Below are 20290 nucleotides of genomic sequence, written 5' to 3' on the forward strand. Positions count from 1 at the left end.
CATGAGCATAACTTTTTTCTGCAGGTGTTTGTTGTAACAATTACACATATTTACCAGTTAAGATATTTGAATAATGATCTGTCCAAACTTGTGATAATAACCTTCAGATGAGACACTGTACAGGTAGACATGTGGGTAATAAATTTAGAATCATTATTATAATCTTTAAAATTTTTTAAAGTTGAAATGCTGTTTAGAAAATCCAGTAGCTCTTTTCTTTCACGGGCACACTTAAGTTTCTTATGCTAATGTACGTGGGTTTCAATTACAATCAGACTTTTTCATATTTAAGTCTTTCAAAATGACAAAGCTTTAATTTGCAGAACATGCATGCACTGTTATAGCAGTTAGCTTGGACAACACTAAAAGGACACATTAGCCCAGAGGATGAAGTATCCAGTGGAGGAAGAGATTCAGGGCAGACTCCCCCTGCTCAGGGACCACCAGGCCTCCCTCGTGCCTCACCCCCACTGCTAATTCTCCGTGACCTTGGGCCATGCTCCTCTGGTACCTGAAACAAACCCTTTCCTCCAGCAGGGCCTGGGTCATGGCAGCTGCTGGCTGATGGACCTGCTTGGCCTCACTCAACATTTGGAGGTGGATTAGGGATGTCCCTTAGATCTGTAGAGACCACATGGTATATCATTAAATTCTGCTCTGCCCTAGCGGCACCCATCCCAGATGAGATTGCAGAGGGGACAGGCCCTAGAGCCCCTGGCCCCACCTGATTGCCTTAAGGAATAAGGGTGAGTCTCTATAATGCCCTCCTAGAACATCTGTGTGCAAGACTATGCCCTCAGCTCCTGCAGCCCTCGACACTTCAGATGCTCCCTAGGACTGTTGGCTGAGGGGTGCAGCCAAGGATGAAAGGGACAATTTCTCTGTCCTCCTCCTTCCTTTTGCCTTCGCCTCACCTTTTGTGACACTGTACTCATAAACTTTTGTCAGCACTATGCAAAGTGGGAACAGCAACTGAACAAGGGAAATGGGGCCTGAGGCAGAGATGGAATCCTCACGTGGGGGGAAGGGGAGAAAAATCCCCTGGAAGCCTTGGGAAGGGAGGGGAAGTTCCGGAATACTCTCGACTGTGGCCACTGTTTATCTAGGAGGGCTGTGTGTCAATTGGGCCTGTATGCAAATCAGAGATCTCCTGTTCTCATGTGCAGAGAGCTAAAACGTAGGTCTTTCAAAGTGCCTAAATTGCAATGCTCTGTGTGATCTCTATGATGTTTTTATTAATTACTCTGTGCTATGACTTCCTCAAATTTGAGGTCCTTGAGCCACCCTCTGAAAACAGAAACTACTCTATGCTTCTCTCTTCCACCTCCTAAATAGAAAGTCCTGCCTGGTACAGCATTTCTTAATCTTGGGCTTCCAAAATTGCCACACGGCTCAGGCTGCCCCCCAGAAACTGTGCAAGGCTCTGGCCTGGGGCCTGGGCAAGTGCTTTCTTTTTTTTTTTAAATCACCAATTTATTCTTTTTTTTTTTTTAAGATTTTATTTATTTATTTGACAGAGAGACACACAGCAGGAGAGGGAACACAAGCGGGGGAGTGGGAGAGGGAGAAGCAGGCTTCCCGCAGAGCAGGGAGTCCGATGCGGGGCTCGATCCCAGGACCCCGGGATCACAACCCGAGCCGAAGGCAGACGCTCAACGACTGAGCCACCCAGGTGCCCCTGGGCAAGTGCTTTCATTTTTCACATTTTCAGAGAAGGAGAAAGGCCCAGCAGTGGGGCTCCCCCAAATTGCCTGGAGCAGTCCCACATGAATTTGTGGAGTTTATTCATGTACAACCTCAGGTACCTCCTATCACTCCTGATTAACCTCAGCCCCCCACCCCAATACTGTGCAATCACGTGCCAGTGGTGCATGGAAAAGGGACTGCCCAGGATGGGAGGGAAGTAAGTATTGGCAAGGTATTGTTTGCTGAGGGGAGGCATTGCTGCAAAAACTTAAGTACAGTGACAGGCACTGAGTGATGCACAGAATTGCTGAATCACTGCCTTGTATGCTTGATGCTAATGTAACACTGCACGCGAGTTATACTGCAATTAAATTTTTTTCTTTAAATATGCTGGAATTGGGTGCCTCGGTGGCTCAGTCGTTAAGCATCTGCCTTCAGCTCGGGTCATGATCCTGGGGTCCTGGGATGGAGCCCGGCATTGGGCTCCCTGCTCAGCAGGAAGCCTGCTTCTCCGTCTCCCGCTCCCCCTGCTTGTGTTCCTGCTCTCTCTGTCTCTCTCTCTCTGTCAAATAAATAAATAAAATCTTTAAAAAATATATGCTGGAATTAAAAAATAAAAAATAGATAACTGCAAATGTAAATGGATAGTAGGGGGAAAAAATCACACTAGAATAGCACACCCTCCCCAAATAATGACCTTAACTCTTCTCCTTTGAGATGGTATTCTTCACACACAACATGTGGGGCAACAGGTCGCATTATTTCAGCAGCCTATAAAAGTCATGGCGTGCTTATCTTCATGTGATTTGTTTTAAGGCAAGTGAGTCAAGCACATTTTGCGGTTTGCCCTTACGGTTATGTTACAGTGCTAGAAACAATTGCCAACAGATTCCATCTTTTAATTTTTTTAATTTTTTATTTTTTAAAGACTGTATTTATTTGTTTGAGAGAGAGAGAGCAGAGCAAGAGAGAGCACAGTGGGGGGGGGGCGTTGGGCAGGTGGGACAGCGGGAGAGGGAGAAGCAGGCTCCCAGCTGAGCAGGGAGCCTGACACGGGGCTCCATCCCAGGATCATGACCTGAACCAAATGCAGACGCTTAACCCATTAAGCCACCCAGGTGCCCCCAGACTCCATCTTTTTAGTGTGTGTGTGTTGGAGGAGGGGGTTGACTCTTTCCTTTCTTAATTAAAGCCATGGATTACTGTTCATCACAACTTTTTTTCTTAGTATCAAGATGCTCTGATGGATGCATTTCATAATAACCAAGCATCACTGTACACTTGGACCATATTAAAATAACAGTGATAGCTACTATGTTTTAAGGATTTACCATGACCCAGGCACTCCCTTTAGCCAGATTACTTCACAACAGTCCTGAGGTGGGCTCTAGTGTCTCCTTTTGCGGGAGGTGGGGGAGGCGGGGGTTTACCTGTGTTTAAAGAGCTTAAGTAGTGTGTCCAAGGAAACTGGATTCTAATCCATGCCTGTCTGACCCCAAGCCCAAACAATAACTTCCTGCACCACCCCGCACGTGGGTGCCTCCCAAGGCAAAAGCAGCTCAGTGCGTGTCTGGCATTGGAGGAAAACAGGACTGACCATAGGCCAATTGTGAAATGCCCCGGATTGCTTTCCCATCCTGACCTCTCCTTTCCTCTCACCTCTGGCCCCCTTCCTCATGATGTGAGTGGATTTCAGGCATACCTCAGCCAGGTGTTTATATTTTTAATCTTTGCTCTCTCATTGGGAGTGGAGAGGTTCGAAGGAATTTCAGTAATATTCCAGGAGTCAAGATGAGGGGGAAGGCTGAGCCCCAGGAAGCCTCCAAAGTAGAACACCAGTTTTGCTTATCCTTACGGTAAACTGGCTTTAATTCCTCTTGGGGTCTGCAGGAACCCAGAGGGACTTCCTGAGCCTCTCACCCCGGTGCTGGTGGAACGTAGGCTTGTGTAGGTGCTGCTGGGGTCTAAGATGTTCTTAAGGTGGGTGAGCACTGTTCCCACTCACCCACCCACCTCTGGCACATAGTCCCCAGGCCAGCACTGTCCCCCAAAACAAGAGTCCTTTGCCCAGACCCCTACAGGCAGTAACATGATGGATGGAGCCCGTTTTTACCAGCTCACGGAGCCAGTGTTGAACTTTGCAGGATCTGTGAGAGCTGCTTGCTAAACAGTCATTATGAAAAATAAAATTGTATGGAATCACAAGTAAGTAAAATAGATATTGAAGACGAAGGTAATAAATACTAAAATAAATACTGAAAACTTACCTCTGATTATTTTGTTGCATTTTATCATTTCCCAGGCTCCCGAGGTTACTCACGTCTATTATGTGGGTGTGTGGTGGAAATACTACACTTTGCAACTCTGCAGTCGGTGGCCTCCGATTGGTAGCTTAAAATAGGCCACGGTGGGGGTAGTCACACCACGGAAACCAGCAAATGCTACAAACCGGGGCAGGGTTTTGAGAAGGCTGGTTGTTAAATAGTTAGCAGCGCACCATGGCCTATAGATAAATTTAATGTTTTCAGGTACTTTCGACACATTTGAGGTTAGTGACTTTGTTTTTGCACCCTACCCTCGCTTTCCTAATATTCCATGATACATCTAAATACCTCATTTCCACCCAAGTAGCAAAATCTTCAATGATGTAGGCTGATGACAGGCATCCACCTGCTGTGAGTGGAGGCTTTCCTGTCCAGCTCCATCCCCATTCTAACAGCAGAGCTAGGAAGGGGAGAAGGGCATCAGTGGCCATCAGGCCCCTGGGGCACAGGGCACAGTGAACCTGGCCACCCAGCAGTGGGCAGTGGGAGGAGACACTTTCACTCCTAATCTGAACTCCCCTGCTGACCCTGGCTGGGTTTGGAATCCGGGCTCCACGTTGGCCTATAGGAATTACCTGGGGAAGTCTCATTCAGTAGATGACGGCCCTGAATTTCAGAAAACTCCAGGAGAATGTTACTGGGAAATACTGGGCAAGTAGAAAGAGCACTTTTGAGATTCAAACCTCTGCTTTGTCACTTTCTGTCCATGTGACCCAGTGCTAATCACTTAAATTCATGGAGACTTGGTTTTTGGTTTTTTTTGTTTGTTTTGTTTTTTGTTTTATGGAAAGGAAAACAAAAGCTACTTTGTTTTCATTTTACTTTTTAATGACTGACTTTTTACAATTTCAAAGGCTGATAACAACCCACAGCTTTGACATTAGGAGAAAAGTTAAATCAATTATTATGTGAACATCCTTGAGTGTGTGTTTATGCAGTTCTGGCTTCTGGGAAATAGCAGTGAACAAACTCAGTGGCCTTCGGGGAGCCTACAGCTCGGTGAGAAAGAGGCACATACAGGAGTATAGTTTGTGACAAGCGCCCTGTAGGAAACGAACAGAGTGGAGGAAGTTAGAGGGTGTGAGGGATGCTTATGGACTAGACCTTGCGTAGGACTTTTCTGAGAATGTAGCCCTCACATAAAGAGAATGATGTCTAATGCAACCTGGTACACATCCAGAGTTGCTGTGTAGGAATAGCTGTTTGTCACTTAAGTCCATGCTTCAGTTGTATTATTAGTTGACATGGATAGATTCTCAAAGTAAGCAAAGATCCTAGAGGTGATTTCATCCAACACCTTCAACTTATAAATGATGAAAATGAGGTCAAGGGAGTGACTTAGCCAGAGTCACGTTACTGGCAAATAACAGAACCATGTTCAGAGGCTAGCTTTTTTGACCCACAGATCCTGTCTCTTATCATTGTAACACACAGCTCCTTTTAGAGGAGAGTAATATAAAGAAATGTTGCTCTATGTAGTTCCCATAAATACACTGTAATCAAATATAATCACCTGCATGATCTTTTTTTTTTTCCTGATGCAAGTCTAGGGCAAAAGAAAGAACATGTTTTAGTGTTATGTGATGTCCAGACGTCTTTTTTTTTCCTCCTTTCACTTGTGTGATTTGGAAAAGCTGCTTAATCCTTCTGAGCTGTAGTTGCCTTATTTAGGAAGTGAGGATGCTTAGTAACTATGGCTATTATTCCAATGTTTGAATGGAGAAAGTAGTAAGAGAGTACAGGGGAAAAATGGCACATCCAGTGATAAAATTTCACATCTTCTAGGCATGGGGTGTAGAGTAGAATTTGGTGGTGGTTGGGTTTTTCTTTCACCTGAATAGGGTTCTGATTAGAAACAGAAACCCCGGGTCAGTGCATGGAGAAACCTGAGGAATGATGTCAGCGGGTCAAAGCCATCTTGCTGTGGTTTTTCTTCTTAAGATACCAAACCTTCCGGTGTTCTTCAGTGCTTCTTTTATTATACTTTATTTGTTGCATCATAAGCTACGTGGTTGTGGTTTCATTTTTACCATGTAAACTGGATTATCCCACTGCAAATCTCCCTGGGGTTCTTGGAAAAATATCTAAAACTGATAAGAAGCAGGACATTTTTAAAGAAAAACCCAACTAAGAAATTACTGAAAGTTTTCCATAGCTTGTAGAGGTTTTAGGAAGGTCTTAACTGTCTCTTTGGAAAGGTCAATTTAAAGGCTTATTCTATGTTTCAGGGAACTGCATGGAGTACTTATTTTTTAGAACACTGGAACAGACTGGAATAAGCCTAATTTTTTTTAAAGATTTTATTTATTTATTTATTTATTTATTTGAGGGAGAGAGAGCACAAGTAGGGGGAGGAGCAGAGGGAGAGGTATATGAGCAGAGAGCCTGATGTGGGGCTCAATCCCAAAATCCCAGGACCATGACCTGAGTCAAAGGCTGATGCTTAACCGACTGAGCCACATGGGCGCCCCTGGAATAAGCTTAATTTTTGATGTCTTGGAGCCTTTAGCTATGAGGCTCATCAGGCAGGCTTCTCTTTTTCTAACCCAGCTGGGTGGCCGCAGACCAAGCAGAAGTGGCTTGATCTGGGGAGAAAATGCTGGCTCCATCCAGAGGGGTAGGATCATTCTGTTCCCAGATACCAGTCTTCCACTAGAGGCTGGTTTCTTCTGTCTTGCAGCCCCGGGGAAGATGTTTCTGCCCATAAGAAGACAGTCTTCCTATAGCTTGGTGGCAGTGGCATTTCCAGAGGGGTGGGCAAAGGGACCAGTGACCCAGGCCCTGAGAGGGAGCAACACCCAGAGGAAAGAAACATGGCAAAACCATCTCCCTTCCCTCTTGCCTCTTCAAAGGATCTTTTCTTTCTTCTTTCTTCCTTTCCTTTTTTAAGGAAAAGAAGATATGAGTTAGTATTAAATGTGGCAAGAAGGGAAATGAGTATCTCTACACTGGTGACTATGTGTCTGAGTATGTGGGCCTGTTAGGGTCTAAAATCATAGAACTCAATATTAAAGTTGGCTCCACAATCAAAATTCACATATACGTGAATCCATAGAACTCTGTAACCTAAGTAAAAAAAAAAAGTATAAGCAAATTTAACAAATATAGCTATTATTATTATCATCATCATCATTATAATTATTATTCTGAATACGGCAAAAAAGCACTAACCTCTTCTCTGGGGAGAAAAGTAACTCTAGCAATGACTAGATCACGTGACGTGTTTTTCATGGGGTAAAACAACTTCTTCAGAAAAGTGTAGACTTCCATGGGATCACACACACATGGTGATCGTCTTCGGGGGAGGTTCCCCAGTTATAGCACACCGAACAGCTTGTAAAAGAGGCGAATTCCTGAATCCCACCCCTGCATAGTCTGATTCAATAAGTGGGCAGGTAAAGCCCAGAACTCTTGTACTGTAATATCTCGTCAAATGCTTCTCAGGAAAGAGTCAGGTCCCTGGACCAACTTTAGAAAGCCTAGCCTCCCAAAAAGAGAAAAAACACTCAGGCTAGAATATACGAAGTCAAACTGCAGTCACAAAAGCTGGTGTTCACACATTTTCAAAACATTTGTTTGCAAGCCCTGGTATGTGAGGTTAAATCTAATTGACCATTCATGTTCCCAAAAGAACAGTGATCACTTAGAAAAAAAAAAAAAATCTTACAGGAAAGAGAAAAGTTGTCAATGCTACTCATTTACATAAAACATTTCAGAGGGTAGTGAAGAAGATACAGAGCTCTTTCCCTGAAGGCAACTCTGTAGCTCAGAGCTCTAGGTAATTCACCAAATAGAAGGCGTTCTTACAGCCCTGATGGAAATGTTTCCTATGATTTCAGGCTTGTCCAAAAGTCCTCTATGTATTCTAAGGTGCCTGAATTACTCTCTTTGAGGATCTTGGTAGGTTTTTTTGGGGTGGTGGTGGTTATTTTTTATTTTTTTAAGATTTTATTTATTTGTTAGAGAGAGAGAGAGCACAAGCAGGGGGAGTGGCAGGCAGAGGGTGAAGCAGGTGCCTGCTTAGCAAGAGCCTCACACAGGACTTGATGCCGGGACCCTGGGATCATGACCTGAGCCGAAGGCAGACACTTGAGCAACTCAGCCACCCAGGCATCCCTGGTTTTTTTTTTTTTTTTTAATATTGTTAAAATATTATATTTTTCCTTCAGACAGAGGAGGAGAGAGACACACAGTGATCGACCAAACTGGGACTGTGGGTCACCCCGATCACTATTCTACCTTTACTTACAGCCTTTTTTTTTTTTTTAACCTCAGGCAAATTATTTAATTTCGCTGTGCCTCAGTTTCCTCACCCATAAAATGAGACATGATAATAGCTTATTTGATCAAATCTAAGATAAACATTTTCCCCAAATTTTAAAATCTCTGAAATCAAAGTGTACTTCACAATGACGATGAGAAAGCATTGTATCCTAGATTAATTGGCAGCATTTTTGTTAGTGGCGCATAAAATAAGGGAGTGTTTTATAATGATGGTATCTTAGACTAGATGAAATATGATAATAATAGCTCTATTCTAGGGTTTTGTGGGGGGTTAACTGAGTCAAGAAACAAAATGTTTAGAACCATGACTAGCTTAATTCACTTAATAAATTAATCTATTAATATTCTAATCTGTGGATGGATTATAAATTAACTAGTGTCTCCTTGTTGAACCTTTAGATTGTCTCCAATAATATCCCTACATTATATACTGCATTTAACATAAACTTTTATGTGCCTCTCTAATCCTAGAAGTGGAATTACAAGGTCAACAAGCATGAACATATTGAGGGGATGGACTTATAATCATGGTGACTAGAAAGTTAGTCAAACCTGGGTTAGAAGAAAAAAAAGGAAAACCAAAACCAAACAAACAAAAGCCTGGGTTAGAGTTACTACTTTGTGATCTTGGTCATTTTACTTAATCTTTCTACATCTGTTTTTGCATCTATAAAAGAAGGATAATAATAACAGTCACAGGCATATTGTGAGATTTAAATAAGATGATGTGATTAGACATAATACAGCATAGGCCCATAGTGAGTTCCAATTAAGTGTAAGCTATTTTTATTAAGACATTGAGATACTGGTAGCATTATATGGCGGCATCCTAGCTTTGGATGAGTATGACCACCAGTTCTCAACAGTGTCCCCCTGTGGCCATAATGGAAATAGCAGCAGCAGAAAATTCTGTGTAGTCAGAAATGATCAGATTCATCAGTTCTTCTGGTGATGTTGACAGGACTGTCTATTTGGAAGGGAGAAGCCTGAGCCTAGGATTCGTGAGTGATCCAAGATAGACAGACTCAGGAAACAGTGAGTGTTGCCAATCTGAATATGAGGGCCTAAGCGATTGCTTTAAATATTGAAAGATGATCTCATAATATGAACTGATGAAGAGTTCAACATCATTTCATGGATACATCATAGGAACAGCTTATCTCTCTGCATAATATAACCATGAAAAATCACTTTGGCAATTTTATTTGGGCCATATAAATCCTGGTAAACTCTAAAACTGAATTTTAGTGAATGGTTGGGATTGGCATACTAATACCCAAGCTATTATTCATGAAAGGCCTCTGGGCTTGAACTTCTGGACAAATGGGATGCGTAGAGATTAGAAAGACAATCAGAAGTGATCATACAATGAGCACGTTGAATATATTCAACAGCTGGCTTGTCAGGTAATAGATTTACTATTTCATTAATTTTATTTCAGAGAACATCATGTCAACCTTAATTCTGTGGCTTCTACAATTTACTCCTAAAGGTTAAATAAGAGACATATGATTTTAGAATAAGCTTTTACTATCTTAAGTATATTAATATCTAGAAGTATAGAGCTATAAGTGACAGTTTTGAAAAATTACTATCAGTAGCAAAACCATAAAACCCCAAAGATATGAATGTAGATGGTCGGTTTGAATTATAATAAATTTAGAATATATAATTATGAAGGTTTATATGATTTTTAAGTTTAGTTTGACTGTATTTAGGAATTTATATAATCACTTAATTAACAAAGTGACATGGAAGTTCTAACATGTTCAAAGGTACTTCCTTTTTTTCCCCTAAATATGCATGGTACAAAATTTAAAAGGGGCAAAAATGTAGACGATGAAAAGTAATTCTCCGTGGCTCCCCTGATAATTAGGTATTCAATTTCTCTCCTTTGAAGCAAATGGTAGATCTGAAAGCATCTTACATTTTTAATTAAGAAGTGTTTTAAATCTTTAAAATAAAATTCAGAATTACAACATGTTTTTTAAATATTTAAAAATTTAAAGGAACAAAAGGTATAAATAATACCCTTCTCACAGTTGGTTCCATCTCCAAAGTCAATCAAAGCTACCAGTTTTTTTTGTATCTTTCCACAAATAGTTTGTACACATACAAGCCAAGTGTGTGTGTGCATACTGTGTCCTACCCTTTGTTTGTTTTACTTAGCAATTTACACAATGTATCTTGAAGATAGTTTCAGATCAGAAAATAAAGATCCTCCTCATTAATTTAGGTTATTTTGTTATCTCTTGCTATAAGAAAGTAGCTCCAAGATCAAGGAAGTATATACAATACATTTATAAAAGTAGAATTGTTGAATCAAAGGTTTCATGCATTTGCAATTCTGATAAGTATTGCCAAACTATCTGAAGGACACTAAAAAGTTGTTCTTTAAGTACCTAAAAGAAACTCAGAGTTGCATTTTAATTTTCACTACAAATCCTGGTTTCATATAACAGAAAGGTAACTGTAGTCTAATCTCTGTCCAAACTATCTTAACTCCAAATTGGTAGAATATTAATAAATTCTTTAAGTTTTAAAGCATATAAAATTATAATAAAACGTCTGCTTTCTTTAAGGGAGCAAATGGAAGAAAAAAGATGATCAGATTGGTTGAAATGAGAAGCGACAAGCAAGCTTATGAATATATGTCCTTTGTCAGCATAAGTATGTTTAAAATTTTTTTGTTCATAATTCAATGATTTGTGAACCTACCGTGTTCTTACTGCTGGAGAAACAAGATGAATAAGTCACAGTCCCTAATGTCAAATTGCTCACAACCTTGAGTGTGTGTGCCTGTGTGTTTACCACTCTTGTCAGTTACACTGGCTCCCTCCTTCCCTCTTCACTGCACCATACCTTTTGGGGAACATCTGCTTTCTACTTCTTTATCCCTTTTAGCGTTTTACCGCTAGACTGAAGTCATCTACTGACTAGTCTGTTTTCCTCAGCAGAGAATGGACTCCATGAGGGCAGAAACACTTGCTATAAGAAACTCTTTGTTTTTTTATTTTTATTTTTGTTTGTTTGTTTGTTTTGGGAGAGAGAGTGCACAAGCAGGGGAAGGGGCAGAGGGAGAGGAAGAGAGTGAATCTCAAGCAGGCTCCACACTCAGCACGGAGCTGGATGTGGGGCTCGATCTCGGGACCCTGAGATCGTGACCTGAGCTGGAATCAAGAGTCCGACACTTAACCCACTGAGCTCACCCAGGCGCCCCAAGAAACTTTTGATATAAGTCTTGTATAACCTTATAGTACTGGCACATAATTTTAAGGGAATAGGTCTGAATTCTAAGTCTTTGTGTTATGATGAAACAGAAGATCCTGTGTTCCTCTTTCTGCAGTTTAGCAGACACAAGGGACAAAAGCAAGATGTTGAATGCCTTTCCTTAAGGACATGCAGAGCAGGTTCCTGGTAGAGGTCGGACTAGAATCCAGCCTCCTGACTCCCAGGTCCGTGCTCTTTTTCTCTCTTGACACTTGTGCCTGATCTTCAGTTTATATTCAGGGACTGCCCTCGTGCCAGGTGCTAGGCCAAGCCTGGAGGTGCAGAGCTATGAGATGTGCTCTTTGGACTGACTGATTAACTGAATGAATGAATGAATGAATGAATAAAATATATATCTCTGTTTACCTGATAACTAAGTCAGTTTTTCTACGTGTATTAGTCTAAAGCAAGTGAAAGGGGTTTGTGAGTTTTCCTCGCTCACGTGAAATAAAAGGTTGGGCAAAGTCAACCACTTCATTTACTAAGAGCCATTTATCCAGAGGGGTCTCCCCTTATTAGATGATGTGATTGAACTAGAAAGCAGTGAAACGTTCAGTTAAGTCTTCTACTGAACACCCAGGCATTTAATAAAGGAGCTCAAGAAGTCTCCAGGATTAGAGCTGTACCTCTCAGATGAGAAGGCAGGAATCTCAGGCATTTGGGGATGGGGGAGAGCATAAGATCCATGGACTGCCAATCCAATTTTACTTAAAGATTATTTGAAAGGAAAAATAAAGTAATTCAGCTGTATGGTGAGAAAAGCATTATTTTTCTATTGTTCCAAATATATAAATATTTAGAGAATGCAAAATTTCCTTGATCTTAAAGATAAAAGATACAATTTCACAGAAATTGAAAAATTGCATTGGTGCATACCTTTCAAAAGTCCCAGTGTTTGCTCTCCTGAGTTTGCTTTTCTCTGCTAGTAAAATTTTCCCTGTTTGCTGAGCTGTTCTTAGCTGATGTATTTGGCTTTGAACACGAAAATCCTTCTTGGTGACTCGAACGGGAAACTAGGATCTGAAAAGAGGTAAGGTAACCATATAATTTATTGTCCAACTGGAACACTTTTGAGAGTGAAAGACAGTGTTTCTTTTTCTTTTTTTTTTTTTAAAGATTTTATTTATGTATTTGACAGAGAGAGACACAATGAGAGAGGGAACACAAGCAGGGGGAGTGGGAGAGGGAGAAACAGGCTTCCCGCTGAGCAGGGAGCCCGACGCGGGGCTCGATCCCAGGATCCTGGGATCATGACCTGAGCCGAAGGCAGACGCTTAACGACTGAGCCACCCAGGTTCCCCAAGACAGTGTTTCAATAATTACATGGTCACAAACAATATATATGGTCTCTGAGCCCTAAATCACACATGTTCACTTTTTATCAAAGACTAGCTCAACTTACAATAAGTATTTTAGTAGCATGTGAAATGTACACACAATATTTTGCTCCTTTCCTTTTGACTTCCCAATCTGCATAGGAATCTTTTTTCTTTTTAATGATGCAACAAATATATTTGTTTTTTAAGATGGCAATATGTTAAAAGTCCCTCATTTCTATGCACCTAAGCCTCTGATTTCCTTCCTTATAGGGAACTGTCACTGCTGACAGTTTGGAGAGTGTCCTTCCAGACATTTCCAATGCTATATTTCACAGGATCTCTCAAACGAGAGAAGGGTCTGTTGGCTTCGTGATGTGAAGTGCATTCAATCTGATTGATGACTATGGTCTGATGTCACAATAATATTGATTATAACTCTAAATAAATAACTCTAAATAAAATTGATTATAACTCTAAATAAAGGGCAGGCTTATTAGTTTGCTAGTCCTGCTCTTAGCAAAATGGCACCATTGAGGTGGCTTGAAATAACAGAAATGTATTGTCCCACAGTCTTGAAGGCTAGAGATCCAAACTCAAGTGTTGGCGAGGCCATGTTCCCTCTGAAACCTGTAGGGGAATCCTTCCTTGTCTCTCCCTAGCTTCTGTGGTTTGCTGGAAATCTTTGGCATTCTTTGGCTTGCAGCCACACAACTGCAGTCTCTGCCTTGTCAACGTATGGCATCCTTTCTATGTCTCTATCTTCACATGGCCATATTCTTATAAGGATACCAGTCGCATTGGATTAGGGGCCCACGCGACTGGGGCGCCTGGGTGGCTCAGTTGGATGAGGGGCCCCCGCGACTCCAGTATGACTTCGTCTTAACTAATTACATCTGCAATAACCTTATTTCCAAATAAGGTCATATTCTGAGGTACAGGGGGCTAGGACTTGAACATATCTTTTTTGGAGGACACAATTCAGTCCTTAGCAGTCAGTAAACCTTATAAACCAAAAAATTAAGGCTACCGTCTGTAACAAATATTCAGTGACATCCAGAAGTTTGATTTCTTTCTTCCCATGTTCGAGAGAATCTATGTGGGCAATTCTTGATAGACATAGAGAAAGCTGAATGAACTGACCTCAGCTAGTAGAACCCCCAACTCTTTGACAAAGATTTAATTGCACTAGCCTTTTCAAAAGAGAAATCATTAACAAGAAAATAATCAGATATCATGGGTATAATGTTTTATTAAATATTGAATAGATACAAAATGGTATTTACAAATATGTGTATGGTAAGAAGAATTCTAATACAATGAACACCCGTGGCCCCACCACACAGTTTAAAAAATAAAACATTACCATATCTTTGAAGTGTCCTATATGGGATTTTTTAACAGTAAAGTTAATATGTTGACACATGTTTATTGTAAAAGAATTGTATATAATTAGAATTCTATGATGTAAAAATTTGAAATCTTTTCAAGCCAGAGGTACCCTCTAGACAAAGTAACTCACTCTTTGTAATAAAGGAAGAGAGTTTCATGGTATGTCTGTACCCTAGTTGATGTAACCAATGATTGATGTTGGAGTTATTTCCATTTTTTTGCTTTTACAATTAATGCTGCAGTGAACCTCCTTGTATATATAACCTTGTACACTTGTGCATGTATATCTATAGGGTAAATTCCTAGAAGTGGAAATGTTGGTAAAAGTCATGAATGTATTTTTTAAACTTACATAATTTGAGTTGGTTTTTGATACATCACATTAAAATGCTTCCAAGTAAAAGAATTGTTGCACCAGTCTTCAGAAAATGAGAACAAGTCAGCACTTGAACCCAGATTTAATACTGTGGACTGTAACCTAGTTGACTATATCACATACAAAGATGATCTCAGTTTACAAAGGAGATCAGGGAAAGCTCCACGATGTGAGGCCACTTGCTGGAATTTCCTGGGGCAAGTACTTTACTATTATGATCAACAGTGAATCATTCATTTAACAAACATACCACCTACCTACATCATCTCCATATAGTCCATATTCCTGGTCCAGTCCCTTCACTAGGGAACTAGACTACATCCTCTCTCAAGAACTACTAAAGGACATAGCTCAGCAATTTTCTCTTCTGTCTCCCATAATACCTATTTTCTATCTCTACTGGGATTGTTTGGATCAATGTACAAATATGTTCTTTCTTCATACCCCATCTCTCTATTCACCTTAGTAGTAAAATCCCTAAAATAATTTTCTGTACCATCTGTTTTAAGTTTTCTCCTCTCATTCATACTTGAACCAATTCCAATTGCATTTTCATATCCATCTTCCATTAAAACTACTTTTACCAAGAATATTAGTAACCTCCATATTTCTTGCAAAATCTTTCTCTATGTACTCATCACTACTGACATACTCCATATTTTAATTATATTTGTTTATTGAATGTCTCTCCCTACTAAAAGATAAGCTCCATAGGGCAGGGATTTTATCTGGATTTTTTTTTTTCATTTTATCTCCAGCACTTAGAACATTGCCCATAGTAATAAATCAATAATACTTGTCCAATAAATATACTTACTTGGGCTTATGCTGTACTTGAGGAAAGACAGATAGTAAGCAAAGTAAGCATAGAAACATATATATAATGTCAGATGGTAAAATATGCTATCAAGAAAGAGTAGGTAAGGAGAATGGGGAATACTATGCCATACTTGGGGGTAAAAGCATTGTTATTTTATAAAGTGATTAAAAAATGCTTCTCTAGTGAGGCAACGTTTGAACAGAGACCTGAAGGAAGTAAGGGGATAAGCCATATGGGAGGAAAACAACCAAGGAAGAGAATACAGCAAGTGCTAATGCCCTGAGGTGCAAATTTTCTTGGATTTCTGAGAAATATCAAAGAGTCTAGTATAGGAAGAGCAGAGTAGATGAGGCACAGAGTGCCAGGAAATGTGATCTAGAAGAATTGGGAGGCTCATTTATATCAGATCTTGTAAGATTTTAGCTTTTACTCTGGAGTGGGAAAGAAGTCCCTGGAGCATTTTGAAAAGAATGACATAATCACAACACTGTAGCCAGAGGGCTGAGAACAGACTATATGGAGTACAGTAGAAAGAGGCAAACCAGTTAAGAGATTAGAGCAAAAATATAGGTAAGCTGAATGCAGCAACATGTAAAAAGGATTATACACCATGACCAGTGGGATTATTGCAGGAATGCAAAATTGGTTTAATACCTGAAGATTAATTAATGTAATACACCATATTAAAAGAATGCAAGACAAAAGCATAAGATCATCTTGATAGATGCAGGAAAAAAAACAAAACAAAACATAAAAATAATCCAACACACTTTCATTGATAAAAATGCTTAACAAACAGTAAGGGAAGGGAACTTCCTCAACCTGGTAAAAGGATCTACAAGACACCCACAACTAATAACATAAACTATAAGGATGCTTTTCCACTAAGAACAGGAACAATACAGGATGTGCATTCTTACCACCTCTATTCAACATTGTACTGGAGGTTCTAGCCAGAGTTATTAGGTAAGTAAATGAAATAAAAGCTTCCAAACTGTAAAGGAAGAAGTTAAACTATCTCTTTGCAGATGGCATGAAGTTATATATAGAAAAATCTAATGCAGCTACCAAAAAACTATTAGAACTAAAACTGAGTTATCAAGGTTACTGGATACACTATTAACATACAAAAATCAGTTGTGTTTCTATTGCAATGAACATTCTATCGAATGTTCTATCTACTTGCAATGAATAATCCATAAACAAAATTAAGAAAACAATTTCATTTATAGTAGCATCATAAAGAATAAAATACTTAGAAATAAATTTAATAAATATAAGATTCATACACTGAAAACTGGAAAACATTGTTGAAAGAAATTAAAGGAGAACTAAATAAATAGAAGGGCCTTCCATGTTCATGTTTTAGATTTAATGTTGTTAAGATGACAATACTCCTGAAATTGATCTACAGATTCAACACAATTCCTATCAAAATCCCAGCTGCCTTTTGGGCAGCAACTGAGAAGCTGATCATAAATTCATATGGAAATCTAGGGACCTGATATAGCCAAAACAATCTTGGAAAAGAAGAACAAGTTTGGAAAACTCATACTTTCTGATTTTAAAACTTACTACAAAGCTACATTGATCAAGGTAGTGTGGTACCGGTGTAAGGATAGACATATAGATCAATGAAATAGAATTTAGAATCCAGAAATAAGCCCAGATATCTATGATCAACTGACTTAAACAAATATGCCAATACCATTTAATGGGCAAAGTAGAGTTTTTTAAACAAATAGTACTGGGACAATTTGAATATCCACAAGCAAAACCATGAAATTGGACGCCTACCTCATACCATATATAAAAATTTACTCAAAATTGATCAAAGACCTAAATGTAAGAACTAAAAATATTAACATCTTAGAAGCAAACGTAGGGGTAAATCTTCAAACCTCAGGTTAGGCAATGTTTCTTAGATATGACACTAAAACACAAGCAACAAAAGAAAAAAAAGAAATTAGATTTCATAAAAATTAACTTGTGTGTTTTAAAGGACACCATCAAAAAAGTGAAGTTCAACCCACAGAATAGGATCAACTGTTTGCAGATAATATATCTGATAAGGACTTATATCCAGAATATATAAAGAACTCTTAAAACAGTAGTAAAAATCCAATTAAAAATGGGCAAAGGATCCGAATAGATATTTCTTCAAATACACAAATGACCAATAATCACATGAAAAGATCTCATCATTCATCAAATGCAAATCAAAAGTGAGATACTACTCATACCCATCAGTGTGGCTATTAAAAAAAAAAACACAGAAGGAGCGCCTGGGTGGCTCAGTTGGTTAAGCGACTGCCTTCGGCTCAGGTCATGATCCTGGAGTCCCGGGATCGAGTCCCACATGGGGCTCCCTGCTCTGCAGGCAGTCTGCTTCTCCCTCTGACCCTCCCCCCTCTCATGCTGTCTCTCTCTCTCCCATTCTCTCTTTCTAGTAAATAAATAAAATCTTAAAACAAAACAAAAAACAGAAAATAACAAATATTGGCAAGAATGTGCAGAAATTGGAAACTTCTTACACTACTAGTGGGAATGAAAATGGTGCAGCTGTTTTGGAAAAGAGGCTGACATTTCCTCCAAAGATTAAACAGAGTTACCATATGGCCCAGCACTTCCACTCATAGGTATATGCCCAAGAGAAGTGAAAGCATATGTTCACACAAAAACTGATACATGAATGTTCATAGTAGCATTTTTTATAATAGCCAAAAGGTAGAAACAGCAGAAATGGATAACCATATGCAGCATATCCATTGTTAAAAATAAGACAACAGGCCCCCAACAGTTACTTGTTTAAACCCCATGTAATCAAACCAAGACTTAATTTGTTTCAACTCTCCCCGAAATGGCATCTTAAGCCAGTCAGTCAGGAATCACCGGATCAGCACTAGCTAATTAATTTGCCTGATAGGACTGGGACATCCCCTAAAGGAAAGTAACTTTGCAATAACCAACAGGCTTTTTGCTTAGTTTAACTTCCTTGTTCCTGCTCTCCTCTGCCTATAAAAGTCTTTTGTTTTTATTTTCAAGTCTTCAGGCTTTAAGAGTCCTTTCTATCTGCTAGATCGGATGTTGCCTGATTTGAATTGTTTTTTTCCTCAAATAATCTCTTAAAATTTTTAATATGCCTCAGTTTATCTTTTAGCACATATAATGGAATGTTATTTTTGGTCACAGGAAAGAATGAAGTACTGGGGCGCCTGGGTGGCTCAGTCATTAAGCCTCTGCCTTCGGCTTAGGTCATGATCCCGGGGTCCTGGGATTGAGGTCCGCATCAGGGTCCCTGCTCCGCGAGGATTAAGGATTAAGAGTCAATTACAAGTAGAGCACTCACAACAGTGTCTGTTACAGAAAAAGTGTTGGCATTTATTATACTCTAGGTAGAGATTCCCAAGTCCGTGCTCCTTCCTCATGACCTTGCTCTCTGGTTCTGTTTTCAGGACTATTTTAAAGGGCAGGTGGTGGGCTCGTTCTATTGGGGAGGGGTCTTTTAGAGAACTGTGGGAGAGCGGAAAAGAAACAGGTCCAAAAGCAAAGGCACCTTTAGTCGGCAGCTTTCACCTAGTTTGACCCTCTAGGCTTCCCATTCCTTTCGCTCCAGCGCGCATGCGCGGGAGTCTGTGCCCTTTCGTCTTCCCGCTCGTGTTACTTTGACAATGGCGGCTCGCGGCGTGGGGATGTTGGCCTGTTTACCCCTATGTGCTCAGAGAAGTCAAGTCCTGCGTCCTACTCACAGGCTTCTCAGTTGCTCAGGAACTGTGGCAGCAGACGTTAAGAGAGAAGAGCAGTCCTCGAGGAACGTGGAGACAGGTGATGGCGCCGTGTTCTCGGTTTGCTCTGTATCGGCGACCCACCGCGGGCGAGGGAAAGGGAAAGAGACTGGGATCGTGGGCGAGCGCGTGGCTTGTGCCTGGAGCCTTTGGCAATAGGGTGAGGCCGTGTCCCGTCCTCCTCTAATCTCATCAGGGGAACGCAGGGCCGCTCCTTGCTCGTGGTGGTAGTGGGGTGGGTGATGTTTCTTTGAGGACGCCCGTGTACAGAAATGAAAGTATTTAAATATTTGTGAAATTCAGGCTAAGAGAACGGCTTGCTAATATTTTATAATTTGGCAGAACAACGTTCCCAATGAAAACAGTGATGCCACACATCGGTCAGTTGCTGAATTTACAAATGTATCTGATTTTATAAGTTGTTGATGGAGGACGAGTAGTGAAGCATTAATGAATAACAATATTCGCGGCTCCCAAATGTAGTATTCTGCCTGTGGACCTTACTGCCGTTTGCTTTATTCTTTTGGCCATTTTGGTAACCAGGTAACAGATTTGCATTCACCGGAACAGGCTGCTGCCCCGTAAACGTTCTAAATTTATATGCTTCTTTGTGTATTGAGAAGCCCACTATTACTGAACCCCTCTTGTGACCCAGAAGCTGCATGTATCTTATTTACAATTTTTAAAACAACCTAGCAAAGACTGTATCATCTGTCTCCACTTAACAGGTGTACAGAGAGGCTCAAAGAACTAAGTAACTTGTGCAAGGTTACAAAGCTGAGTTCATTTAGACCTCGAATCAAATTATTAAGCAATATGTTGATTTCTGCCATTTCTTGGGGCTATAGTTTTTTTTTTTTTTTAAGATTTATTTATTTGAGAGAGCGAGAATGAGAGAGAGAGAGTACATGAGAGGGGGAGGGTTAGAGGGAGAAGCAGGCTCCTCGCCGAGCAGGGAGCCCGATGCGGGACTCGATCCAGGGACTCCAGGATCATGACCTGAGCCGAAGGCAGTCACCCAACCAACTGAGCCACCC

At 40.3% G+C, this 20290-nt stretch overlaps 1 protein-coding gene and 1 long non-coding RNA gene across 2 annotated transcripts in view; one reads left to right on the plus strand and one right to left on the minus strand.

The window, feature by feature from the left end:
* Positions 1-5862: 5862 nt before the first annotated feature.
* On the minus strand, positions 5863-19353 carry LOC135364476 (uncharacterized). Its single transcript, XR_010411662.1, has 3 exons — positions 19218-19353; positions 12441-12584; positions 5863-6890 (listed from the first exon to the last, which is right to left on the minus strand). It is a non-coding gene; the product is annotated as an uncharacterized LOC135364476 (long non-coding RNA).
* The window catches only part of MTPAP (mitochondrial poly(A) polymerase), a 32849-nt gene continuing 31698 nt past the window's right edge, over positions 19140-20290 (plus strand). The window contains exon 1 of the mRNA XM_045874237.3: positions 19140-19293. Coding sequence (XP_045730193.1) covers positions 19140-19293 — 154 coding nt within the window. The remainder of the gene's footprint in view (positions 19294-20290) is intronic.

This window comes from Mirounga angustirostris, unplaced genomic scaffold (genome assembly GCF_029215605.1).
Source record: "Mirounga angustirostris isolate CCGP_5_RB_7025 unplaced genomic scaffold, mMirAng1.0.hap1 SCAF_5, whole genome shotgun sequence".
NCBI classification, from domain to species: domain Eukaryota; kingdom Metazoa; phylum Chordata; class Mammalia; order Carnivora; family Phocidae; genus Mirounga; species Mirounga angustirostris.